This window comes from Sprattus sprattus (assembly GCF_963457725.1).
Source record: "Sprattus sprattus genome assembly, chromosome: 15".
Classification (NCBI taxonomy): Eukaryota; Metazoa; Chordata; class Actinopteri; order Clupeiformes; family Clupeidae; genus Sprattus; species Sprattus sprattus.
The window spans coordinates 24761200-24785527 of NC_137913.1; the positions used below are offsets into that span (position 1 = coordinate 24761200).

The 24328-nt window shown below is 46.8% G+C and overlaps 1 protein-coding gene across 1 annotated transcript in view; it reads left to right on the top strand.

Moving 5' to 3' along the window:
• The window catches only part of fras1 (Fraser extracellular matrix complex subunit 1), a 110218-nt gene that overhangs the window by 39864 nt on the left and 46026 nt on the right, over positions 1-24328 (top strand). Inside the window, 11 exon segments of the mRNA XM_080852650.1 lie at positions 261-350; positions 853-885; positions 984-1131; positions 3160-3303; positions 5170-5304; positions 10250-10393; positions 11685-11825; positions 12089-12229; positions 14305-14472; positions 18114-18254; positions 19731-19874. Of these exon segments, the coding sequence (XP_080708776.1) occupies positions 261-350; positions 853-885; positions 984-1131; positions 3160-3303; positions 5170-5304; positions 10250-10393; positions 11685-11825; positions 12089-12229; positions 14305-14472; positions 18114-18254; positions 19731-19874 (1429 nt within the window).

Here is a 24328-nt window from a genome sequence, read left to right on the forward strand (position 1 = left end):
CCCCCTCCAAGACAAGCTTGATGGCCAGCCAAGGTCACATGGAAAAAAGGAGCGTGAATGCAGATTAGCCTTCTGAAAGAACGAGAACGAAAAAACTGTCAAGAACCAAATTGGATTCGACATTCCTAAGTGATTAGAGTCCTGATAGACTTGAAATACATTTAAGCTCACCCTCCACATCACTGGGAATCCACCCCTATCCTGTTATTATCCCTGCATGAGTTTTGTAATAAGAATCTTCATCTGTTCTTATGTTGAAGGGGGAGGAGCAGGTGCATTTGCCAGGAAAGTGTTGTCCAGAGTGTAAAGCTGGGCTCAGCTCCTGTGTCTACACACCTCAGCAACAACAGGTACGCACCGACATTAGCATCAAAACCATCACTGCTAACACCCACCAGTCCATTGAAATCTACCCCACGTTCCCTATCACTGAAGTGAGGATGTCTTTAATATTCAACTTGAAACCCACAAGGGGGAAGAAAGTTCTGCTTCAGGAAGTAAAATGCAGCAGCACATTTCACCCAGGAGATCTCACCCACCCGCTCAAGGATGTGCTAATTAGCTAGTCCAGATGGTTAGCAGAACACGCTAGGGTCCAGTATACCTACTTTCCGTCTAGAATACATAGTAATTTGAATTAAGGTTTTTAATATATTATGAAAATAAATAAGAAAATAAAACCACTACATACACCAAAATGTAACTATACTCTTAAATATAAAACAAAAATGATGTAAATAAAATCAGATTCAGAAACACAAAACTAAACAGAGCAGCGTCAAGTTGTCAGTGTCCCGGGTACCCGGCACAAATGGCACCCGTGACTTACCTGAATGTGCTCTGCTTTTGCAGGGGCAGGGGAAGCCGAGTCAGAGGAGTCTAGCTGTAAGTACACACTTTCCCCATCATGCCCTCTCTGCCTGTGTGACCTGTCAGTATCAACTCCTCGTCTGAATCCCCCTCTGGGTCTCTGTGCCCTCCAGGACATGGAGAAGTTCAGTGAGGGCCCCTGCCGGGAGTGCCAGTGTCAGGACGGGCGCGTGACCTGCTACCAGCCCTCATGCCCCACATGCCCGCTTGGCACGCTGTCCGTCCCGGTGGAGGGGCAGTGCTGCCCTGAGTGCCAGGATGGTGAGTGTTCTGTGCCCGAGACACCGATTTTGGGCCAGGTCTGTTGGAATCGTAGAAAGGCTGTGTTCAGTATTTGGTATATTGATCTGATTAAAATTTGAATTAAACGAGAAGAGCAATGAACAAAAAGAGAGAAAATTCTTTGTTGCTATGCTATTTGGAACATTTCTCAAGTATTACATTTTTTTTTTTTTTTACAAAAATTGTTATTTGACTGTTTGTGGGTTGGCTGAAATTGCTCAAAAATACCAATGCAATGCTGTATATTTGGCTAAACTCTCTTCCTCTTCTCTTTCACTCTTTCTTTTCTTCTATTCCCCACATTTTCTTGCGCTCTCTCCTTGTCTCCAGTAGCATGAATCCATGAATGCTATTAGATTTCCTTCTGGTTAAATACCATAGCTACTCCCTGCAGGTCCCTGAAGACTGAGGCTCTTCAATTTTCTATCTCCCTCCCTCCCTATCCCTCTTTCTTTCTTTCTCTCTCTCTCTCCCTCCCTTTCTCTCTCTGGGCTACCTTATCAGGAGGTTAGATAGGAGAAAAGCACTGACAGCGCACTCTTTAGCAGGGGACCCAGTGACAGCTCAGACACATAATAGCCAAGCGTGGAGGAGAAATAAGGTGGTGGAGGCCATGGCGTGTTTCTGCTCAGTGCTGGCTGGGTTTGTGGAGGATGTAGTTTATTTTTGCTGTCGGAAGGGGAAAAAATACATGCATGAGAAATTAGGATTCTGTGTGTGTGTGGGTGGCTAAGTGGATTGGTGCATGGATGTGTAAGTATGTTATGGAAATATAATGGGGATAGAGGGGGAGGGGGTGGAAGGAGGGAGGAGGGGGGGTGGGAAAGGGAACAGAGCTAGTGTTGTTTACGAGATTGTTTACATATAATTGGATTTTCAACTCCCAGCAGACTTAAGTGCAAAAAAGTGTTAGTCACAATGCACTGAACTGTATTCGCTCTCTCTCTTTCACTCTTCCTAACTATCCTCTCTCTTTCTCTCTTCTTACCTCTCTCTCTCTCTCTTCCAATCTCCCCCTTCCTCTTTCTGCCATGGTGTCCCAGCTTCATTAAACACATGTGATGTGGAGGAGGCCTGCCTCTCGATTGCTGCTGTAACCTGTCACTTGGTGCTCACTGGCATTGATTCAGCAGCAGCCATGAAGGACTAGTCGAGTGCCACGTCTCATCCTGTCTCATCCCCCAGCTCCGACCTGCCATCCTTTCTTCTTCTCCTTCTTCTTCTTCTTCTTCTTCATCATCTTCCTCCTCTTCCGCTCCTCCTTCCCTCTCTGCATCTTTCTCTCTTCATTTACATCAGAACCCTGCTTCAATTGCAAGACCACTTGGGATTAATTAACTGATTTCATGGACCAGTCGCTTTAACAGTCTCCCTGTGCGAGCAGGCAGGCCGGCAGGCAGGTCCTCTCCCTGGCCGCGTAAAAGTAAAAAAACAGATGAATAATAAAAGAGAGGGAACATTTGTGCTGAGTGGTTGACGTGGTTGGTGAGGTGACAGGGGTCGTGATTAAACGAGCGAGTGCAGGGGGGGGGGGGGGGGGGGTGCAGTGGCGGTGTGTTTCACGGTGGCAGGCTCAGACGCCAGAGCGGGGCCATTCTCCGCAAGTAATGAATACCTCACAGATAATCAGGACACCACTAGAATCCAATTAGAGCTTCAATAGGCCAGGAAACTCTCAGCATCTCAATTTCATTCCTATCCTCTCCACTCCACTCCACCACTCTTCCACTCCTCCTCCTCCTCCTTTTCACACTTCTCCTGCCTCTTTCACTATCTCCCGCTCACTCTATCTGTCAGGGGCCTATTACTTAATGTCTTCCATTCAGCGATTCTCCCGCTGAATGGGCATAATTAATGCAGGTGTCACACAAAGGTCTTAACTCTCACATCCTTTTTTCCCTAATGTGCCTGTATGTGTGCATGCCTGTGTGTGTATTTGTGTGTGTGTGTGTGTGTGTGTGTGTGTGTGTGTATGTGCGTGTGTGTGTGTGTTTGCTTTCATTACAGTGGCATGCAACCAGGACTGCATGACGTGCTCCAGGAGCCCGGAGCACTGTGACAGCTGTAAGGACCCCGGGGCTCTGGTGTGGAGCGGCCACTGTGTGCAGGCCTGTCCCCACGGCTTCCACTCCAGCGGCAGACAGTGCAAAGGTGACACACTGAGCTAGCAGCTGCACCTGCTGCAGAGATAAAGCTGCTCTCCCGACAGTCCCACTCCCACACAAACACACACATACACATACACAATCAGGCAGTCACGCGAGCTCTCGCACACACACATGCACACACATGCACACACATGCACACACATGCACACACATGCACACATAGGCACACGCACACACGCACACACGCACACACACACACAGACACACACACACAGACACACACACACATACATACGCACACGCACGTGCGCACACACATACACAAACACATAACTAATCATATACACACCAAGATGGATTATAGACGTTTTTTTCAGCGGATAAAACTCAGCCTCTTGTGAAAACATATTGGCTAAGCACATGTGGTATAATGGAGGCAAATTCAACTCTACTATCGCTAACTATAACATGCCACTGTGTGTTACATCCCACTGGCTGCGACCACTCATATGGTCTGCTCAAACTATTGCACACAGTAGTAGCGACTTGAGTTTGACCATGTTACTGTCTCACAGGCCCCTGTAGCTGGAGCTAAGCCCACTTCAGCTCCTCTCCTCTGGGCTCTCTCTGTTCGCCCCTGTCCTCTCTCTCCATAACATCCATCCCAGGTCTTAGGTGTTGAAAAGCCTTCTTTGGTCCAGGCTACTAAAAACCTACCCACAAAAAAATGCCACCGACCATATTGTTCACAGATCTGGCAACACTGTTGGAATCCACCAGGTCCGCTCTCAGTGGATGGAATGGACTCCACAAACTCCACTGACTCTGATGTGAATCACAAGTGTGCTAAGCTTCAAAGTGTTCATGCGTGTTCCAGGGAAATAAATCTTTTCATTTGTTGACCCAGTTATTCCTTAGCACGTATGACTGCTGGAGCAGCAATTAGTGGGAAGCATGAAACATGATGACTGAATTTTAAATATTTCATCTCAAAAATGTGACACACAAATGCAACAGTCATTCAATTTAGTGTAAGTGTGGGCCAGTCTGGTAGTCAAATGCCTGACAGGGAATTCCTGAAGGGTACATGGCAGCCCGGAGCTAGAGCAGTGAACTTGGATCACTAACGTAAGAGCAGATTTGAGAGGAGTTACCTTTCAACATTAAAGTCATTAAAGTGAGGAGAGAGGCCAGACAGATGTTGGCAGACCATCGTTGATAAACAAGATGAAGCGCTGAAGGACATAGGTGGGAAATCCCTTTCCCTCCCTCTCCCTGCTCCTGCTCTCCTCCTCTCCCCCCTCTCCTCCTCTCCTCTCCTGCTAGAGCTCCAAGTCTGCACACGTTTCTTAGGGATTCAAAAAAAAAGATGCCTCCCGTCTAAAGATCTAATCGGGCCCTGAAGGACCTGGGTGTTTTTTTGGAGAGATAAAGAAATGGCTTTTTAAGGATGAGGCTTTGCTTGTTTCTCCTCTACACCCTCCACCCCAGATTCCTTTACCTCTCCCCTCGCCCTCACCTCTCCTTTGCATATCTCTGCGATGACAGATGGTGGAAAAAGTACCAGTCAGATTAATTAGCTTCATGTCCCCCTAAGCAGGGAGGCACCCTTGTTAATGTTGAGGGAGAAATGGATGAGGAGGACTGGAGTTACCTTTTTTAGCCTGGAGGGGGTGAGGGGGGTTACCTTAAGTGCAGCAAACTTCTTTGTTTGACCTAATGTCTGTTACCTGATTTGTATCAGCGCTTTCGTTCAGTCTTCCGCTCACACAAACTGTTTATGTAACGATGTTTTAATGCTTGCTGTGATCAGACTTTTAAAAATGACACATTCTGACTCTCTCTCTCTCCCTCTCTCCCTCTCTCTCTCTCTCTCTCTCTCCCTCTCTCGCTCTCTCTCCCTCTCCAGCCTGCCAGCCGGGCTGTGCCACCTGTGAGAACGACTTTGAGTGTTCCTCGTGTGGAGGGTCCCTGCTGCTGAGCAACAGGCAGTGCGTGGCCGCCTGTGAGGGGGGCTTCTTCCAGGACCACACACAGTGCCTGCGTGAGTGACTTCTCCTCCTCCTCCTCCTCCTTCTCTCCCTCCCTCCCTCTCTCCCTTCCTCCTCTTCCAGCTCTGCACTGTTTACACTTCTCACCTCCACTTTAAGCCCTTCTGGTTAGGTGTGACACATGAGGTTTATGGCCTTGTGTGTTTTCTGCACCTCAAAAATGCACATCCTGTTTTAAAGTGCTGTATAAGTATAGTTATTATAACTCATGTACCTATGTATTATAACTCATGTACTTATTTACAGGACTTACTGCTGAAAGTAACATATCCTTGTTTCACACTCATGTTGTTAACGCTTATAACACTTGGTGAAGAGGGGCAAAGACCTGAGTGAGATAACGGCAAAGCTAGACTCGTAAATAACACAAATAACACCAAAGCTATTTTTACATTTATGACTGTCTAGTTTTTTATTTGGTGGCACACATAGTGTGGGTGTCTTTGCCCACCTCCTGGGAGTCAATGTAAATGGGTATAGACTTGCATCCAACAAGTCCGTAAAAATACCAGTGTGCATGTAAAAGTGTGTGTGTGTGTGTGTGTGTGTGTGTGGGGGGGGGGGGGGGTTGGGGGCACAGACACATAATAAAACCTGACCCCTTATTCGGTGTAAGAGGATATGGGCGTACAGGTGCAGCCTCACAAATTGCGCCCCACAAATAAGAATGGGGGAGAACCAGCGAGGTGAGGTATTCCAGGCCCTCAATGATAAGTGAGGCCCAGCAGAGAGTAAGATCAGTGGGACAGCCTGAGGAAGATCAGTGGCTCCTCTCTCCCTCTGCAGATGGGTCTCGCATTGGAGGCTAATGCTGGCCGTTGGTCTACCTGCTGTCATCTCATCTGCAGTCCTTGATTGTTCTCCTTGCACGCACGCACACACGCACGCACACACGCACAGGCACTGTCCTTCAATTTCACAGTTTAGTGATCTGCACCCACAGATTGTGAGGCTCTCCATGAGTGCGCGCCAGCAAACGGGAGATAAATCTGTGGCTTTGTCGATCCCGTTAATGCGGACGTAGCAGGGGTTACATCTCTCTTATAACGGCTTTTGGGGAGGGTTTGGAGATGGGGGGTAGGACACCGACCAGGGCTGGCGTGGTGGTGGGGTGGAGGGGCTGAGATGGGGGCAGTGTTGAGAGGGAGCTGCCTCTGGAGGGTTGTGGCATCCGTGGGCATTCCGATCCTCTGAATGAGCGATAATGCCATGCGGTCTCATCTATCCTCGTGAGCATCCAGCCATCTGTAATCTGACAGACATGGGAAAACAGCCTCACTTTGAGAAATGGAAAAAAAACAAAGCGCTTTTGTGTGGCCAACCTCAGAGGCATCCCAGACAAAGGCAGAGGCAGATAGACAATCACAAATGGGTGTCAGTGTGGAAAGTGGCACGGCCAAAGGGATCAGGTTAAGGCTAATGAGCGGGGCAGTCTGGGGGGCACAGTACTGAGCTTCTCAGGGGTATTTATATAGCAGCGCTAAACACTCTGTGTCACGTGTATCACTTGTCCCCAGACTCCCCCAAGCATGGGTGGAGTGTGTACTATGTGTGTGTGTGTGTGTGTGTGTGTCCATTTTGGGTCTTAGCCGAGGTGCTTATGTAGGCTTTGATGTGTGTGTGTGTGTGTGTGTGTGTGTGTGTGTGTGCATAGCCTGGTGACACCAGCCTACGTATTTCCGCCTGAATTGATTTCAAGCTCATACTCAGTCTGGCCCAACCCCACCTAACATCGTTTCCAGGCTTCACCCTACAACCGCACCAATCAGCGAACAGTTCAGAGCTGTGGCGCAAAACTCGCCTTGCCGAGTTGCTTGTAGTCCAGCGGAGTTTGTAGTTTACCAGCGACGGAGGAAGAGACACGAAAAGCTATCGGAGAAGTTGTCTCAACTCTCGAGAACATCAGAAAATTAAAAGGGGAACAAAAGGATTGTCTTGTAAGTTTTATGATTGGAAAGGACGTCGTAGCTCTTCTCCCAACTGGCTTTGGGAAGAGTTTAATCTACAAGATGGTCCCGTTAGTAATGGAGAGACTGGGGAGACGTTGCTGATTGGTTAAGGGAACTCCAATTATTTTAAACCTCAAGATAAGCACCCGCCCACCTCGGAAACGAAAATGCATGGGGTTGGGCCAGACTGACTGACGGAAAGAAATGGAGTCACAGGCTGGTAATGGCCAGGCTAGTGTGTGCAGGAAGGTATGTTTTGGTATGTTGTGTGTGCACACCTTATTGTATATGTGAAAGAGTGTACAATTTCTGCCCTTGCTACAATATTTACGCCAGTATGTATGTCATGTGTGTGAGTGTGTGTGCTCGTGCGCATGTGTGTGTGTGCGTGCAGGTCTTTGTGCTTGTAGTGTTGACTCCAGCTGCCCACATCTCTTTCTGGCTCATCAGTCCTCCTCCCTCTGCCACTCTGTTTGTCTGGCCGCCATCTCCTAGCTCTCTGCCAGCCCCTTGCCTGACCTGCCCACCCAGTCAAACAGTCAGAGAGAGTCTCTCTGATTGGCCCTGCTCCCATTCAGGAGTAATTCAAATGTGTGTAAGCTTTCACAAACATGAAGTAATGAAATCATCACTAATGCAGTCACTGGTCTCCAGAGGCAGTCTGTGAGCACTGGCAGGGTAGGGTCCTTGTTAGTTTTATGACAGCTCATACATTTTATATGGTGTTTGAAGTGTTTTCACGACTGTAGCTGTTGTGTGATCCCAAAAACAGGCCCCACAGGTGCTCCAGATCTCGAGTTCGAGACCTAATGTATCTAGTGGTTGATTGTCTTTTCCTTCTGTTCTACCCTTCACTGAGCCAGAGGAATGTAAATAATATTTCATTTCCATTTTATATAAAGCTGAAAACATTCTTTTGAATCCACATCTGAGATGCTGGGAATTTGACAACGTCTGTGACAGCACCTTTAGTTTATCTTCTTTAACTTTTCGCTTTTTTTTGCTCTTTTTTTCTGTTTGCTGCTTTAAAGATGTTAGGAGCAACTGAATAACTCAGTGCTCGATGCAAAAATGTAAAAATAAATCTGCTTTTCAGTCTGCCTGGGTGGTAGGGCACATAATCCCTGTTGTAGGCTGTATGCGACGTTGCTTTTTCCCATTATCTTATCTTGGCACTGCTCAAATTATTCACAAAAATGTTGTGTAATGTGCCAGCTTATGTAACGAAAGTAAAAGCGCTCGTGAATCATAATATCTATATTTCATGGCTTCAGAGTCTCCCAGAGAACACCCTTAAAACATATATATCCGTGATGCATGCTGTTATCTGTGACACTTTGTTACTTACGTGACACACCACCGGTGCTGGGAGAACCGCACACACACACAAACACATAGTTTCCAGTTAATTGATTTCATGAAACATACTCCACTTCCCACACATCTACATAGATTATGGGGAGGGTATCTCGCCTCGTCTATTTGGAGTGTCATTTTCTTCCTCTCAGGTCTAGCCTACAACTCTATATATAGAGGTGCGATGGAGGTTTGGAGAGTTGAGGGAGTGTGCTTTTTAAAAAGGGCTGGAAAGCTAAACCTCTCTACCAGTTAGAGAAGGCTAGCGTCCCGTACTTTACAACCGAAGCAACAGATGTGGGGTTTTAAAATGTCCTGTTTAGCGCAGTATCTTTCAATCGTTTCAGGATCGTCAGGTATACACAAACACTAAGACATTCTGGTTCATTTGCGGATATCCTCTCTGTGTTCCGTATGCGTATTGCTCAGGCCTAATAAAATGGTGGAGTAAAAGTGTGCTGCTACAGATTTAATTGGAAGGGGATAATCTTTAGCTTCCCATTCCTACACTGCACCAAATGCGTCTGCCTGGTCAGTGTTCTCAGGTGGTAATGTGACCTATTTCTCAGCCCAAGCCCTGTGGACCATTGCGAAAATCAACTCTCAAAAGCTGTGGCTTAAAAAAAAAGAAAAGAAAATCTAATTAAGATTTCATCGCCAGAGTTCCTTTATGAGCGGTGATTAAGTTTCTGATCTCTGCAGGTCATCTGTCTTTAGAAAGCACAGTAATTTAGTGGGAGGCAACATACCCCATCAGGTGTGTGTGTGTGTGTGTGTGTGTGTGTGTGTGTGTGTGTGTGTGTGTGTGTGTGCGCGTTTCTCTGTTTTGGTGTGTATGTGTGTGTGTCTAAGTGTCTCTGTTTGACACACCTGTGCATATGTTTCTCTCTGTCTGTGTGTATAGACGTATGTTGGTGCGCACTCGCAGGAGAGGGAATGTGTTTGTTTGTGTGTGTGTGTGTGTGTGTGTGTGTGTGTGTGTGTATGAGTGTGAGTGTGTGTGTGTTCAGACCTCTTGCTGTGTTGCTGAATAGAAAATGTGTGAATAGAAGGTGTTGTAATTGACTGCTTGGTTATGTGTTCCTGCTTTTACACTGGCTGTGTGTGTGTGTGTGTGTGTGTGTGTGTGTGTGTGTGTGTGTGTGTTTTCCCATCAGGGCTAAGAGCATGCCTCCTCTCTTTCATTGCTCTTGCTTTTGTTGTTTTACTGGTACTCATAAAAGCTGCCCTTTTCTCCCCCACCCATGCTGCTATGTTCTTTATCCAGCAGAGAAGCAAAAGAGCAACACCCCCCACAACCAACCCAACCCAAACCTCCAAACCACCACCACTAAACACCCTTATCTTACCACTAAACACCCTTATCTCAGCACTTACCACCCTTATCTCACCTCTCAAAATGAGCAAAATGATTATTTCTTCGGTCTCTTCATGGTCATTTGGATGGTCCCTTCAGATGCTCAGATTGAACTTGAATGTCAACAAACAACCAACATACAAAGTTTATGTGACCATTTTTTCTGTTATGCGTGGAAAGAGCTTGGATTGTCCCCACAATGCAATAACAGTGAAGCCACTGATTGGCTAATCATCTCATTCTTCCTTCCCTCCCTATCTTCCTCCTCCTCTGCAGGCTGCCATGAGTCCTGTTCCTCCTGCCGTGGTCCCGGTGAGGAGGCTTGCCTGACCTGCTCGAGCTCCGCCCACCTGCTTAAAGATGGGCGCTGCGTGGCGGAGTGCGGCGTCAGTTTCTTCTCCAGTGGTGGCGGCTGTTACGGTACGCATACCGGACCAAACGCACCTTACAGAGACACTATCCACGTGAGGGATCAACCTCCGCTGTGTAACCTCTACTGAGGTCTATTTGTTGTAAATTGGCTGCTGCTGTGGTTTAGCTGTGCTGTTAAATCTTTCATTACCATTTCTAGAGACACTTGGAGGTCCTGATGGGTTTGTGTGATGAGATTAATATTTCATTATTCACAACAATGTAGGAGGAGATGAATATAAAAGACACGGACATTAAATGAAACCAAACCTCATTAGGGATAGTAACTCAAACTCACTCTCAGCCACTGCTGAAATTTCACATGGTTTGTAAATGAATGGTACAGGCAAATAACAGACTAGCAAGAAGTTAAGTAAGATAGTTGCTATTCTATAAGGCTAGTGGTGTAGTTTACATTTTGTGAGATATAAATGTTGATCTTAAATAGTTTCAAACACAATGCTTGAACAAGAAAGTGCTCTTTAAGTGTTATCAACTACAGCCCTGTTCTCAGTTACAGTATAGTACCGTACCAGTTTTGAAGGCTAGCCTAAAAGTCAATCCCAGACCTAGCTTTAGCATCTCATCTCATCTGTCAACATATTTAGCACAAAATGTTGCCAAGTTTATTAACCACGTGTTGCATTCCTGAAATACATAGTTCAACAGCTCGGTCTGGGTTGATGCAAGAAAATATGGACTTTTCAGTATCCTGTTCACATCACACCCCCACATGGAAACATAACCTATAACTTAAACCAGCAGATATATTAAACTATAAAATCAAGGGTCCAGTGTCTGCATGCACAACTAAACCGCTGCTGGAAAAAAAATACTTAAACACTAAATAACTTATGGTGTTAAATAATCGTGATCTCAGTATTGACCAACATAATGGTGATTATGATTTTTGCCATACACAAGCAGTCCTATAGTGCCCCAGTCACGAAAGGCTTAGGCTGTGCTGTGCTGTGCTGTGCTTAGGGCTGCTGTTTGCATTGCCATTAATTGTGGTGATGGATGCCTCTCCTGCCCTGTCAAGCTTATGGAATACTTTAGTAAATGTTTCTCTCGCTGGAATTGAGTCGGTCTTGTTTGAACATGTCAATTTCTCAAAGGCCCCTCCGTAGTCATGTTTTGCGTGCGTGCCTGCCTGCTTGCCTAGTCAGGCTGGAATGATGAATGAGGATCTTGATGAATGTCATTGGGGAAAACAATTATCGCAATTATAATCAATAACGTTGGGGGTAAGTAAAATGCGCGTGAAATGAATGATAACGTGTGCACTTGTACCTTGCAGCCTGTGATCCTTCCTGTGCTACCTGTAACCCTGACAACCCCAGCTGTTTGAGCTGCCCCCCAGACTTTGTGTTGCATCATGGGAAATGTATTGCCCAGTGTCCGGAGCAGCACTACAGAGACAGCCACGGCAGATGCAGAGGTTAGCGTGAGACTTCATCTCTCTCTCTCTCTCTCTCTCTTTCATTGAAATGTGAAGCGTAACACAGAATGTGACCTTCTTGGTCGACAGCTTTGCACAACCTTCATTTCCTCTAGCCTCTGAGGAGACCTTTTTTTTTTTGGAACACGCTGACATTTGCAACAACTTGCCTCCCCTGACGTTTTCACACTGTGGAGAAAAGAAAGAGAAGCTCGTCTTTTGTGCTGCTGACCTTTTCTCACTTCTGTCTTCTTTCCCCTCAGCGTGCCACAGCTCGTGCGCCTCCTGCTCGGGCCCGTCCGTATCCCAGTGTTCCTCCTGCTCCGGCGGGCTGGCGCTGCACCGCGGCCAGTGTGTGGACACCTGCGACGAGGGCCTCTTCTCCAGAGACGGACGGTGCCACAGTAAGAGACCGCCGCCTCCCCCCTGATGCCTCTGCACACGGATGAGCGCATCTCAAAAGCTTACTTTCAGCCCCGTCCAATGGCAACTGGAAAAGAAAGAACAAACACGACACCAAAGGGGGAAGAAAGCTGTATAGCACAGCATCATTTTGATTTGCAGAGTGTGTTCTCTAGTCTCAAAATGCTTACCACACATTTTCTTCCTTAAATTAAACCAAACTCAGGGCTTTGCCAATATATATTTACCCCATCAACTAGTCTGGGGTTGAAGGATATTATATTGTCCAAGCATAATACGTATCAGGTTAAAATCATTTTAAAACGTTTTTTACCTTGCCTTTATTTTCAAACATTTTTTGTGTGTCGAGCACAACCGTTTCATATTCAGTTGTGCTTCAAGCTATTTTCAGTCCCGAAATGTAACAGCGAGATGGATTACCTGCCACCAAATCAGAGTGGGGCAGAGAATCCAGCTCAGGGTGGGGTATCTTTGTTGGGGGGTGGGGGGGGGGGGTTAGAAGAAAGAATGGTGTTTGTGTTTTGCTTGATGGGTTTAAGACAGGGGTCTTCAACAGGGGGTCCGCGACCCCCAGGGGGTCCGCGGAGGTACTGCAGGGGGGTCGCGAAATCTTTGGTCGATAAGATAATTTTTTTTAATATTAAAAAAAAAAAAAAAAAAATATTAAAAAAAAAAAAAAAAAAAAAATTCAACCAATTTTTTTTCCCACAAATTTAAATGTCTTCCAAATCAGAATTGTATTTATTCCCTTTAAATTTACATTAACATAAATCCGACATATTGTAGCGAACATATAAATTGATCGAGAAGACGTTATCTTTCAGTCCAATCGACACATTCAGCTACCCACAGGAGCTCTCTCAAGCTGGGCACTGGTTCACTCACAGCACCTTTCATGCACAGGCACTAGCCAATCAGATCGCGTTTCTGCTCAAGTCTAAAGAGCGCGAAGGTCAAAAATAAAAGATGACGAACCAAACTCCATAGCTGGTCTTGTTTGTACCTATAAATTGTTAGTTTGACATTTGCTTAGATTTAAAAAAAAAAATAAAAAATAAAGAGAAATAGACACTGTACAAGGTCAAAAAACGTTAATTGTAACTGAAAAATAAGTGAGGATTTGCGAGGTGTGTGAGCCTCCTAGCTAATGTTAGCAAGCTACTACCTACAATCTTAACAACTTGCTAGCGGTGTGATTGGTTTGTTGACCTGTCAATCTCACTATAACATCTACGTTGTCAACACAACTCCATGCGCCAGACTCCTCCTCCGTCATCCGTTGGATCGTGTCAGTCAGGAGTAATTGAAAAGAAGATACATCTCCTTAATGTGGGAGGATGTGTGCCATCAACACAATAACAGGGTAGCTATGTTTATTTGGCACTAGGCCCAGTATATTATAAACAAAATTTTATGCAATTTATATAGTAGGGGGTCCCTGCTCATCTCGCCATCAGTTTGGGGGTCCCTGGCCTGAAAAACGTTGAAGACCCCTGGTTTAAGAGGTTGTTTTGGTGTTATGGAGGGATGGGACCCTTTTGGTTAAGGTTGTTTTCAGCCTGTCAGTGTGCATCAGTCATCAGTGGTGGAGAATCCGTGCCTGCTGGCCAACACACTTACACTCCTGCCAACTCGGCTCAGGATGGAGAAGAGTTTGAGCAGCTGTTTTTCTGGGAGTGTGTGTGTGTGTTTTTGTGTGTGTGTTTTTCTGTGTGTGTTGTGTTTGAAAGAGAGGAAGGGAATGAGACTGATTGAAAGTTTGTGGGTGACCATTATTGTTTGCTATTGTCTAATACTTTTCTGCTTGTTTACCGTTCCTTTTCTCCTACATCTCTGCCCCTCTGCCCCTTCTTTCCACTCCTCTTCTTTTTCACCTTTTCTCTTCCTCCCTTCTCTCTCATCTTGTTCTCCTCATTTTTCTTATCTTTGCTTGTCTTCTCTCCTCTCCTCGCTTCACCCCTTCATAACCTCCTCTCCTTCCTCCTCCTTCCTCCTCCTCCTCTTCATCTCCCTCCTCCTCCTCTTCATCTCTCTCCTTCTCCCTTCCCTGCTCTAGGCTGCCACCCCTCCTGCCGGGCATGTGGGGGCCCTGAGGCCTCTGACTGTGTGCTCTGCCTGAAACCAGAGGAGGCGCTGCAGCCCCGGCTCCCTCACCTCCCCCACGGCTCCTGTGTGGCCCACTGCGGTGCCCACTCTTATCTGGACTCCGACCGAACATGCAGAGGTATGCGACACACGCCCTCTGAGCCTCTGAGTCATTTGGACATGTTTCATTTTCTTACTGGTTAATACTTTTTTGCTACTCTTAAGTTGGATCACTTTTAACAAACTAATGTCCTAATAGGCTGCTGATATAACTTGTCTGATGGATACGTTTTTCTGTTCAAAGCCAACAGTGGAATGCTGTCAGTATTTTTTTTCTTGCTAGTTTGGCTTTTGAGCTATTAAGTCATTTATCAACCTTAAAAGAAACGGTAGAAACAGAAACTACAGTTTCCTAACAGTTAAACAGACAGATCTCTGTAGGGATCCTTTCCATGATTGTATTATGAGCCTGTCAGTGGCAAAAACAACCTGTTACTCAACACTTGACCAATTTCGATCACTATTCTTTATTTCATTCTTGGGTATTAATTGAGGGTAACCCTTATTTTCAACGATGCTGAGATTACAAATACATATAAAACATAATAAATAAAACATAATTGAAACATAATTAACATCAGTAGTGCACAATAGAATTGAGCACAATATATTGATGGGTTGCTTGGGATATCGTTTTATATTAATTGTGAATACCAATTTACTCAGATAGGAAATGGCAGTTGAAATGTCTCTGCAGGTTGTTGTGCTTTTATATTTGTTTTTAAATGTGCTAATATATTTTGTGTAATGGTCATTATTCCTAGAGCAGTCGGTCTACAGATATTTATAGCCTCCACCTTGAGGTAGTTGTGAGTTATTGTGTGTTTGTGCTGCCGAGACAGACATGAATACTGATCTGTGAGCAGTTTTATTTATTCTGCTCCATCTCCTCTCGGTTCATCTCTGCCATGACCCCCACACCCTTAAAACAACACAGTTCACACATCTACTCCCAGGGAGGAGAGCTGAGCATTGCCACATACATACTTATGCTTAGACCCCCCCGCAGATGCAGTGCCTCTCTCACAGAGATAAGGCACTTTTACATATGGGTGTTGTAGAGATACTCACACAAACACACACACAAACTCTCTCACTCACAGACACACACAGAAACACATTAACACACATACACTTAAACAAACATACACAAACACTCACATACACACACACACACACACACACACACACACACACACACACACACACACACACACACTCGCACATAAAACATATTTTCTGTTTCTCTCACCCTCTCTCTCTCTCTGTCTTTCTCTCTCTCCATATCCCTCAAAATACTGACACATAAATGGTCAACAGGTTGAGACTTGCAGAGGTCGATCACTTGGTTGTCATAGTAAGGGATTGCCGTGATGATGATGGGGATGATGATGATGATGATGATGATGATGATGATGATGACACTGGAATGACACGTCTCCAGAGTGTGAGGTGAGGACAGATCAGCCCCAGACTCCTCAGTCACAGTTTAAACCACTCTGACAGGTGTGCTCCCACAGACCATGACATCTGCGTCTATATTTACATGGAGTCATTTATCAGACGCTTTTATCCCAAATGACTTACGGTGTGGACAGACACACCATTTTTATCAGTATGTGTGGCCATGGAGCTAGGATCTGGGTGTTGTGAGCGCCATGAGCACTAGAGGAATACTTGTTTTTCTCGCACCAAAAGGCAACATTTGCTTGGTTATGACATGTACAGTTTGTGACGTTTTAAGTTTAAACCTTGACTGCTGAGTTCGGGAGAGGCGAGATTACATATTAATGAACAGCCTGTGATGCGTTGAAGTCCATTTGGCAGAGGTGAAGTGTTCTGGGTGGGCTCGTCTTAGCTTTCTCCTACCTCAGCATACCCTGCTGCACCTGAACGACCTGTATTGTTTTTAATTTTTTTTAATCTGGTCACGAGGAGTGAGGAGGAGGAGGAGGAGAAGAAAAAGAGGACGGATGTGGGATCCTGGAGCAGCCGCTTGCTCGCGCATGTATGTCAACGAGTTCATTGTCAGAGGCCTGGCCTGGAGCTGCCTCAATAGCAGCCTTTGTTGGGCGCCGGGGAGCGTGCCGAGACAGATGCGGGACCTCCTCAGGGGACTGCTGTCTGACGGGGGGGGGGGAGACCCTTTACTTTCCCCTCTCTCTCTCTCTATCCTCACTCGTATCCTAATAGATCCGGTATCGGCCCTGAGGAGAATCTTAGTGTGTATATTCTCCCTGCTGTGCTGCCCTGTGTGGATGGGTTGTTCTACTCCTCTGTCTGCTCTCTCATATCCCCCCACCACCTCCTCCTCCACCACCACCTCTTACTTTGAAGGGATCAGCCTAGTTCAGGTTCCATTGCCTAGAGGGGGCTAGTTGTGTCTGCATTTGTGTTGATGGAGATCTCCCTGCCAATATAGAGTCCCCCCCCAACACACACACACACACACACACACACACACACACACACACGCACACACGCACACACGCACACATGCACACACACACACACACACACACACACACGCACACATAAACACACACACATATACACACACACACACACACACACACACAAAGACACACAACCCCTCTGGTAATCACAGTAATCACAGTCCTGGGCAGGTTGCAAAAGCAGCTGAGGAATCACGGTATGACTGCAGGCCTCTCAGTGTCATTCTCTCTTTCTCACTCCCTCTCTCCTCTTGACACACCGAGCACCCGCAGAATTATGAAGCTAAAATATCACGGAAAAAAAATAGCCCAGGAAATCGATACAATAGGCCCCAGTGCGTGGCCAGGAATTAGATATCCCAAATGCATTAGAAGAATGCAGGCGAGGGGGGCTTTGCCAGGCTGTCGGCCATCGTGTCTCCTATAGCCCAGACGCAGATTGACACCAGGGGTATTTAATATGCCTCCTGCGAGGTGCGAGGGGGGATAAACTCAATTACTGGAAAAGATAGCCTCGTTCGGTTCTCTGACAAGTTAAGCTGCCAAAATAGACAAATAAAGCCAGGGACGAGAGCCTATTGTCTTTGGGTCGCTTCTCCCCTCAGTGCCTGTGATTAAGCCGTCTGTGCGTGTCATAGCAATGACAGGCAGCCCAGGAGGTGTGTGTGTGTGTGTGTGTGTCTCTGTGTCTCTGTGTCTCTGTGTGTGTGTGTGTGTGTGTGTGTGTGTGTGTGTGTGTGTGTGTGTGTGTGTGTAACCTCAGCCAAATGCCATTTTCCCAGGCGTCGGATAGGTGAAAAGAGGTGATGTGCTGCTGTCAGGTCCTCCTTTGAGTTTGTGAATGTTTGCGTGTTCAGGGTTGCAGTTGCGTTGAGTGTTGGTGTGTGTGCGTTTTGTGTAAACTTGCGTCTGGTTTGTTTACCTGACTGACAACAGATCTGTATTCAGCACATTTAACGTGGCCATCACTGCGTGTGTGTGTGCCATCTGTGCGTGTGTGTGTGTGTGTGTGTACCAGTCTCTGTCCTGTGGCAGGAGCCACATCTCGGCTAATTCACACTCGCCCTTCATCTGTGTGATCAAAGTGTTCCCGCAAGCCTGGTGGTCAACTCAGACCCTCTGAAATAACCCCCTCATGCTGACCACTGCACAAACAATACTTTTATTGCTCATACAATGACTTTCTCAGAGAGCCTGTTAGTTTTGCTTTCTCTTTTTTTGTCTCTAATTCTTTCTCTCTTTCTTTCTTCTCTCTCTATTTTAGCGTGCCATGACTCCTGCACCCAGTGCACAGCTGGAGGCGCCCAGAGCTGTTCTTCCTGCACACGCCAGGCTGTGCTGTACCAGGGCCAGTGTGTCCACTCCTGCCCACCTGGCTTCCACGCCCAGGACCATACTTGCCAAGGTTAGCCTTCCGTCTCGTCTCGTCTCGTCTCGTCTCCTCCCCGATCCCCTCCTCTCCTCTCCTCTCCTCTCTTCCCCGATCCCCTCCTCTCCTCTCCTTTCCTCTCCTCCAAAATATTTTTCTGTGTCAGCCTTCACAGGCAGTATGTCCATTTGGAGACACTGGACACTGTTCCCTTAACCAGAAATAGCCATTCTACAGAATGATATATTTGGATCTCATTGTGATGCGTTTATCTTACCTGTGCGTCTAAACAAGAGTATTACTGTGTGTGTGTGTTTGTGTGTGTGCGCGCACATCTGTGGGTGTGCTATGCACGCCAAGGTTAGCACTCCTCCTGTGTCCTACCCCACTTTCCAACTCCACAATGGCACATCAAAAAAGGAGTATTCAAATATTAATCAGTCTGCAGTGGAGTTAGTCGCCAGACATTACAGTCATGGACGCCTGAAGCTCGGCACTGTGGCACGGGTTTAGAAGAGGTGCCTTCAGCAAAATCAGTGCTTCCTATACGTATGGCTTCCGTAGCATATGCTTAACGTGAGCAAGCATTTACAAGTCATGGGTGTAATTCATTCTGTACTAGAAATGCATCAGCTGGGTCACTCAAGTAGTATCAGGCGATTGACTGCAGCTCTTCAAAGTCCGAAAATGAGTTGGTCACGTCGGGATACTCAGACACGGTGTGCCAACTCCTCGCGGCTTAAATCTCACAGCAGTTGTGACCAGGGCGAACATCCTCGCTCCTTGAGCCCCTTCACTTCCTGAAGTGCTCACAGTTAATCAGCAGAAGGCCCTTCATTTCCTCCGTGGCCTTTTTTGCCAATTTTCCATGTTAATGAATTTGGCGGCTACGGCTGAGTGGCAGAGGGCCCTAACCCGGCAAGTGGGCTTACTGCATGCTTCATTTGCCAGCTGTTCATGTCTTACCACTGGGACACAACCCAATGGATTGCCCTAATCTCTTTTTTTCCCTTCAATTTTAAGTTTCTCTGCTTGCATGCATCGCAAAAGAGTTTATCCTACTCTAATAAAGGCCATACAAAACAAAGCAACCCCTTTGCATCCCAGTGCCTTCTACATGTTGATTCTAATCGGAAAGCAGAATGACAATGCAGATGATCTTGCACAGGCACATTCAGGCCTAGTCATATTTCCCAGTATAGTTCCCTGTGTGAAGAGTTTACAGACTGAAATGCTGTAACCCCATTTTCTACTCCTGCCTTACTGCTAGCTGCTGAACAGAATCCTTTTGAACTGCAACAAGGCGAGTGACAGCCGGATGAATAGATGGAAAATGAACTGTACAAAGCGTCCCTTAGGGCGCCCTTCCTCTTAGCTGGGTAGCCGGTGCGGAGACAAGGATCTGCGCTGCTCGTCGCCCTCTGCTTGTCTCTACACGAGTGCGGTATGGCTGTTTGGAGTCTGAATCGGAGGCCTGTAACGCTGTTGTTTTTTTCTCTTCTTTTCCTCCAGCCTGCCATCCATCCTGCCAGGAGTGCAGTGGTCCGTCCCAGGCAGACTGCGTCGTCTGCCCGCCCCACGCCGCCCTGCACAACGGCTACTGCAGAACCAGCTGCCCCGAGGGCCAGCACCTCACCGCAGCAGGACACTGTGCAGGTGTGTGTGTGTGTGTGCGTGTGAGTGTGCGTGTGCGTGTTGGAGGGATGGAGGGTGAGGGACACCCTCTTGTGTGTTACCCATCCCCCAGGCATCAATGTTGTGTGGTCCCTGACAAAGACAGACCTAGCTGTTTTCGGTTTAACTTCTGCAGTGCATGTAGTGTAGATGAAAGTACTGTGTAAGGGAGATCCTGTTCAAGATGGCATTGTCACTCTGTGCGATGTGTATAGCACATTGACACCCTTTTTGTAACTGGATATTTCTCATCAGTCTTGATTTATCCAGTTCTTCCGCTGCGGTCGTACTTTATTGAGATGTTACGTTATTGTTTATGACAGGTACAGCAGCTGGTTCATGTTGGGACCCTGACTGCACTCGTGTTTTGTGAAAAAGGAATATAAGTCACATCTGTCTATAGCAGGAGATGATGTTTTAGAACAACAAGTTCTCATTCAACACCGCTAGGAGCTCAGCTACCTCTGGGGAGAGGCCAATGCCTCAGTCCCCGACGCCGCCACGCTAAATGATCTATACATCTCTCCCACTGTCATTTGTCTAGTCATCGAGCTGAACGATTGACTTAATGAAGAAATATATATGTATCATAGTTACAAAAAGGAAGACATCTGTCAATTTGTTTTTATCTCTTTCAGAGAGTGCATAGTTCCAATTCAGGGCAACCTTCCCTCTCTCTCTCTCTCTCTCTCTCTCTCTCTCTCTTTCTCTCTCTTTCTCTTCCCAATGATTGTAGTGGCCTTTGAAGGTATAGAGAGTTAAAGAGTTTCATCTAAAGTACTGCATCTGAAACAGTGTTAGTCAGAGTTTATGTCTGTATTCCAGAAGGTAATTGCGTTGCAGTGAGTCATTGTTATAGGAAAGCACCAAATGTTATTTGCCACTGATGGTGTTTTGCGATTGGCTTTGCAGGGATCAGCCTCAGTTACTGGGTGCATTACTCCTCCACTCCTCTCTCCTATGGGGAAGCACTTCAGAAACAATGGCTTGATATCCTTTAACCGCAGAAGGGAATTTATATCTGAGAAAAGCAATCTGTAATATCTATCCGTCTCTTTCTATCACTTTTCTCTCTCTCTCTCTCTCTCTCTCTCTCTCCACCACTACCCCCCCAACACACACATTTTCTCTCTCGCTCTCTCTCTCTCTCTCTCTCTCTCTCTCTTGTGGCCAATTGTGATGCCTAGATTTTGCTAAGAGAGAAGCTTGTGTGTCAGAGAAAGACAGCCAAGAACAATCTCAGTGGTACGCATCAGCTAAACCCTGTGCTATCTGACCAGATTACATTTAGGGTTGGGCCTCATTATCAGTATGTCTGTGGGAGAGCTATGGCACCTCTGCACCCCCATCACTCTGTGTTCTGCCATGCCTGAGGCCCCTCTGTGGGTCTTATCTGCAGCCTTCTGTGGGCCCGCATTGTGATAACGGCAGTGGGGAACAGGAGGGATGCGAAGGTGCTGATACTCTTTTGCCAGACAGATGTACAGAGACTACAAGGGCACCTTGAAGGGGTCCCAGAGGCCATACCTTTTAGCACCTGCCGATGCAGCTGACACGACATTGCAAAAGAATGCAACAGTCCGATTAACTTCCGGCCAATTGGGCTTCAGATGTCAGCATTTGGGCTTTTACGTTTTAGTAGACTTCCGTTCGAACTTAAAAGTGCACAGTGTAAAATGAACGTAACTCCTTTAGACAGGCTATCCCAGAAAGTTTTGTCTCATTGTGGAAGGCAGTGTCCGTCCCTTAAATTAGATCAAAGCTGATTGGATTTGTGATTGGGCATATCAGAGCGTGCCAGTGAAGTATCCAGAGGACTCACGCCAGAGAATGATGAGGAAGCCTCAGGCCCGAGCTAAATCTGAGTGTTGAACTGGGCGCGTTGTGTCAGAATCCTTCTGCTTGGCTTAGCTCCACCGTGGCTTTGCTTCAAAAAGAGACGTGTAATGAGCAATTATATCTCAGCCTCTCATTACAGATTAAAACTGCTTCCTTTACGGAGAACACGAAATGTGTTGAGGCGAACACTAAACACACACCGCAGACGTAAACACATGTTGTTGGGATGGAGGGTGGGGGGGGTGGGGGGGTCTCAAAGATCAGCATATGAGATACATAGAAGAGAAGCTTTTATCCCCCCACCCGACCCCAAGCCCCGGCTTTCTATCCTGTGTGTCAGCTGAGGGTTGTGAATAAAAGATGGCTCGCAGCAGCAGGCCAACTGTGACAGCGGAGCTCATCTGTTCGGCACGGCTCAGTGGTCCCATCACTCCCAGGTCCGGTCCGAGAGCTGCACTACAGCAGTAATGGCGCAGGGCTCCTTCCCCCTCTCTCCACTCTCCCCATTTCCCTCTCGATTTCTCTCTCTTTTTCAGTTTCTGTCTCACTCTGTTCCTCTCTCTCAGTCTTACACACAGACATGCACTCTTTCTTTCTTTCTCTTTTCATCTCACTCGCTCTCTTCCTCTCTGTCTCTGTCATTCTCTGGCTCTCTCTCCCACTTTTATGTTCCCTCTATCTTTTTTTTCTGTCTCTCAGAACAATGGCTCTCATTGAGACATTGAGGCAGCCTTTTCAATCTCTCCTCATAGTTCCCCATATCTCCTGGACTTCTCTCTCTCTCTCTCTTTCAATCTCTTTTCCTCTCACTCACTTCTTTTTCTCTTTTTTTCTCCCCCCCTGTGCTCCAGTCCACTCGGTCTCCTCTTTCAAAGGCGTGTGACTCATCTAGTGCCCCCGGGCTCACTGAACCCTCACTTTCGCGCCCGACATCATTATCACGAATGCCCATTACATCTGCCAAAATATTACAGGGGAGTCGGGCAGCCCTGCAGCCCAGAGGTCTATGCCAATCAGCTGCCAATTCTCTCCCAGCCCTTGAAAGGTGAAATCCGTCAAGCCCTGAACGGCAGGGGTGGCAGCACAGCCACACAGAGTTTAGGTTAATGTGAATTTGTAGGGTCTGTGTATTTTTCTTAGGGGCAGGGGGTTGAGGGAAGATTTTCTCTCCCAGGTAAAGGGGAATATTTATCACATTGCGTACTACCCTTCGAGCCACCCACTGAAATCAACCCAAAAAAAAATAATAAATAAATAAAAAACAGTGGGACCACTAAGGCTGGCATCTGTGCCATCTGGTGACAGCAGTGCACCGAGTATATAAGTGGACACCCAGCATAAGGCGGCCTACGTGGTAGCCCCGTCTTGAGTTAGTTTTGAATTCCAGTTGAGTCTCCCAGACCGATCCGTGAGTCCGTAATAGGTGGCGTCGCTCACTGTTCTGCCTGTCTGTCAGCAGAGCCATCTGGAGTGGCCAATTTAGCCTCTCTCCCAACAAGGTGACCCTTGACAGGCGTGAATTTATGGTAAACAGCCATCAGGCAGCCAGCCTTGTTTAATATTTGATGCTCGGAGGAACAGATTTATCTGCTGTTTGTTAAGTCGTCCCCAAGCGAGTCTAACCTGCGGCTTGTCTTATCTCTCGCTCGATCTTTAATTAGGGTTCGGTGGCACTGATAATGACTGAGGGTACACATGCAGGCTAATGACACAGCTTTCAAACAAGCAGGCATTGACTCTCACTGAAGGCTGAAGGCATTTGGTGACTTGTGTGTGTGTTTGTGCACTAGCGGAGTGTGTAGCTTTTAGGGCAAGAGCAGAGTGAGATGAACTGTGCCCTTGTGTTTACATGACGTAATTGGATGTTGTTTTACCCTCTGTGCTCCCTGCCAGGAATGACACGATTAATTTCCCCGGTCGTCGTAGTCATGGATTATTGATTTTGTGGTTTTACTCTCTTGGCATTAAATTAGCGTGTGAGATTTGGTGTAAAGTGTGTTCCTTTAAAAAAAAAAAAATCCTCTTCAAAGTTTAGCATCCTGCATGAATTTTTAAAACGTGTTTCTGTTCCACAGTGTGCCGTTTTCTTATGGATATTTAATCGCTTGGCTAGTGGAATTGCTGAACGTTCGCGTAAAATAAGCGTTTTGGTCTCAGCCTCCCTTCCGGCTGTCGCATAGCAAAAGAGAAGGTGTGGACGGGGTGAGCCGAGCCGAGGTGGTTTCACAAAGGCCATCATTCTGAAGTGTTGATGTTGGCGCTTGACATTAGAGTCACCTGCGCAGGTGTTGCTCTCGCGTTGCTCTCGGCCCCAATGTGATGAAGGCGCGTGAGAAGATCAAAGGGTCGGCCGGCGCAGCCCTCTCATTCACGGCAACTTTCTCATGACACAAATCACCCAAGCCATCTGTATATTCCAGCCAGCATATCCATTCAGCTTCATCCGGTCTGGGAGGGAGTTTCTTTCTCTAAAAACCAACTGGAAAGGGCTGCAGTTGATTGAAAAGCTGCCGGCTTGCTGGAGGGGGGTGGTCTTCTCTGACCTTTAATTTGCTGCTTGTGAAACTCTGTGTGAGACGTATTGTTCAGCAGAAGCC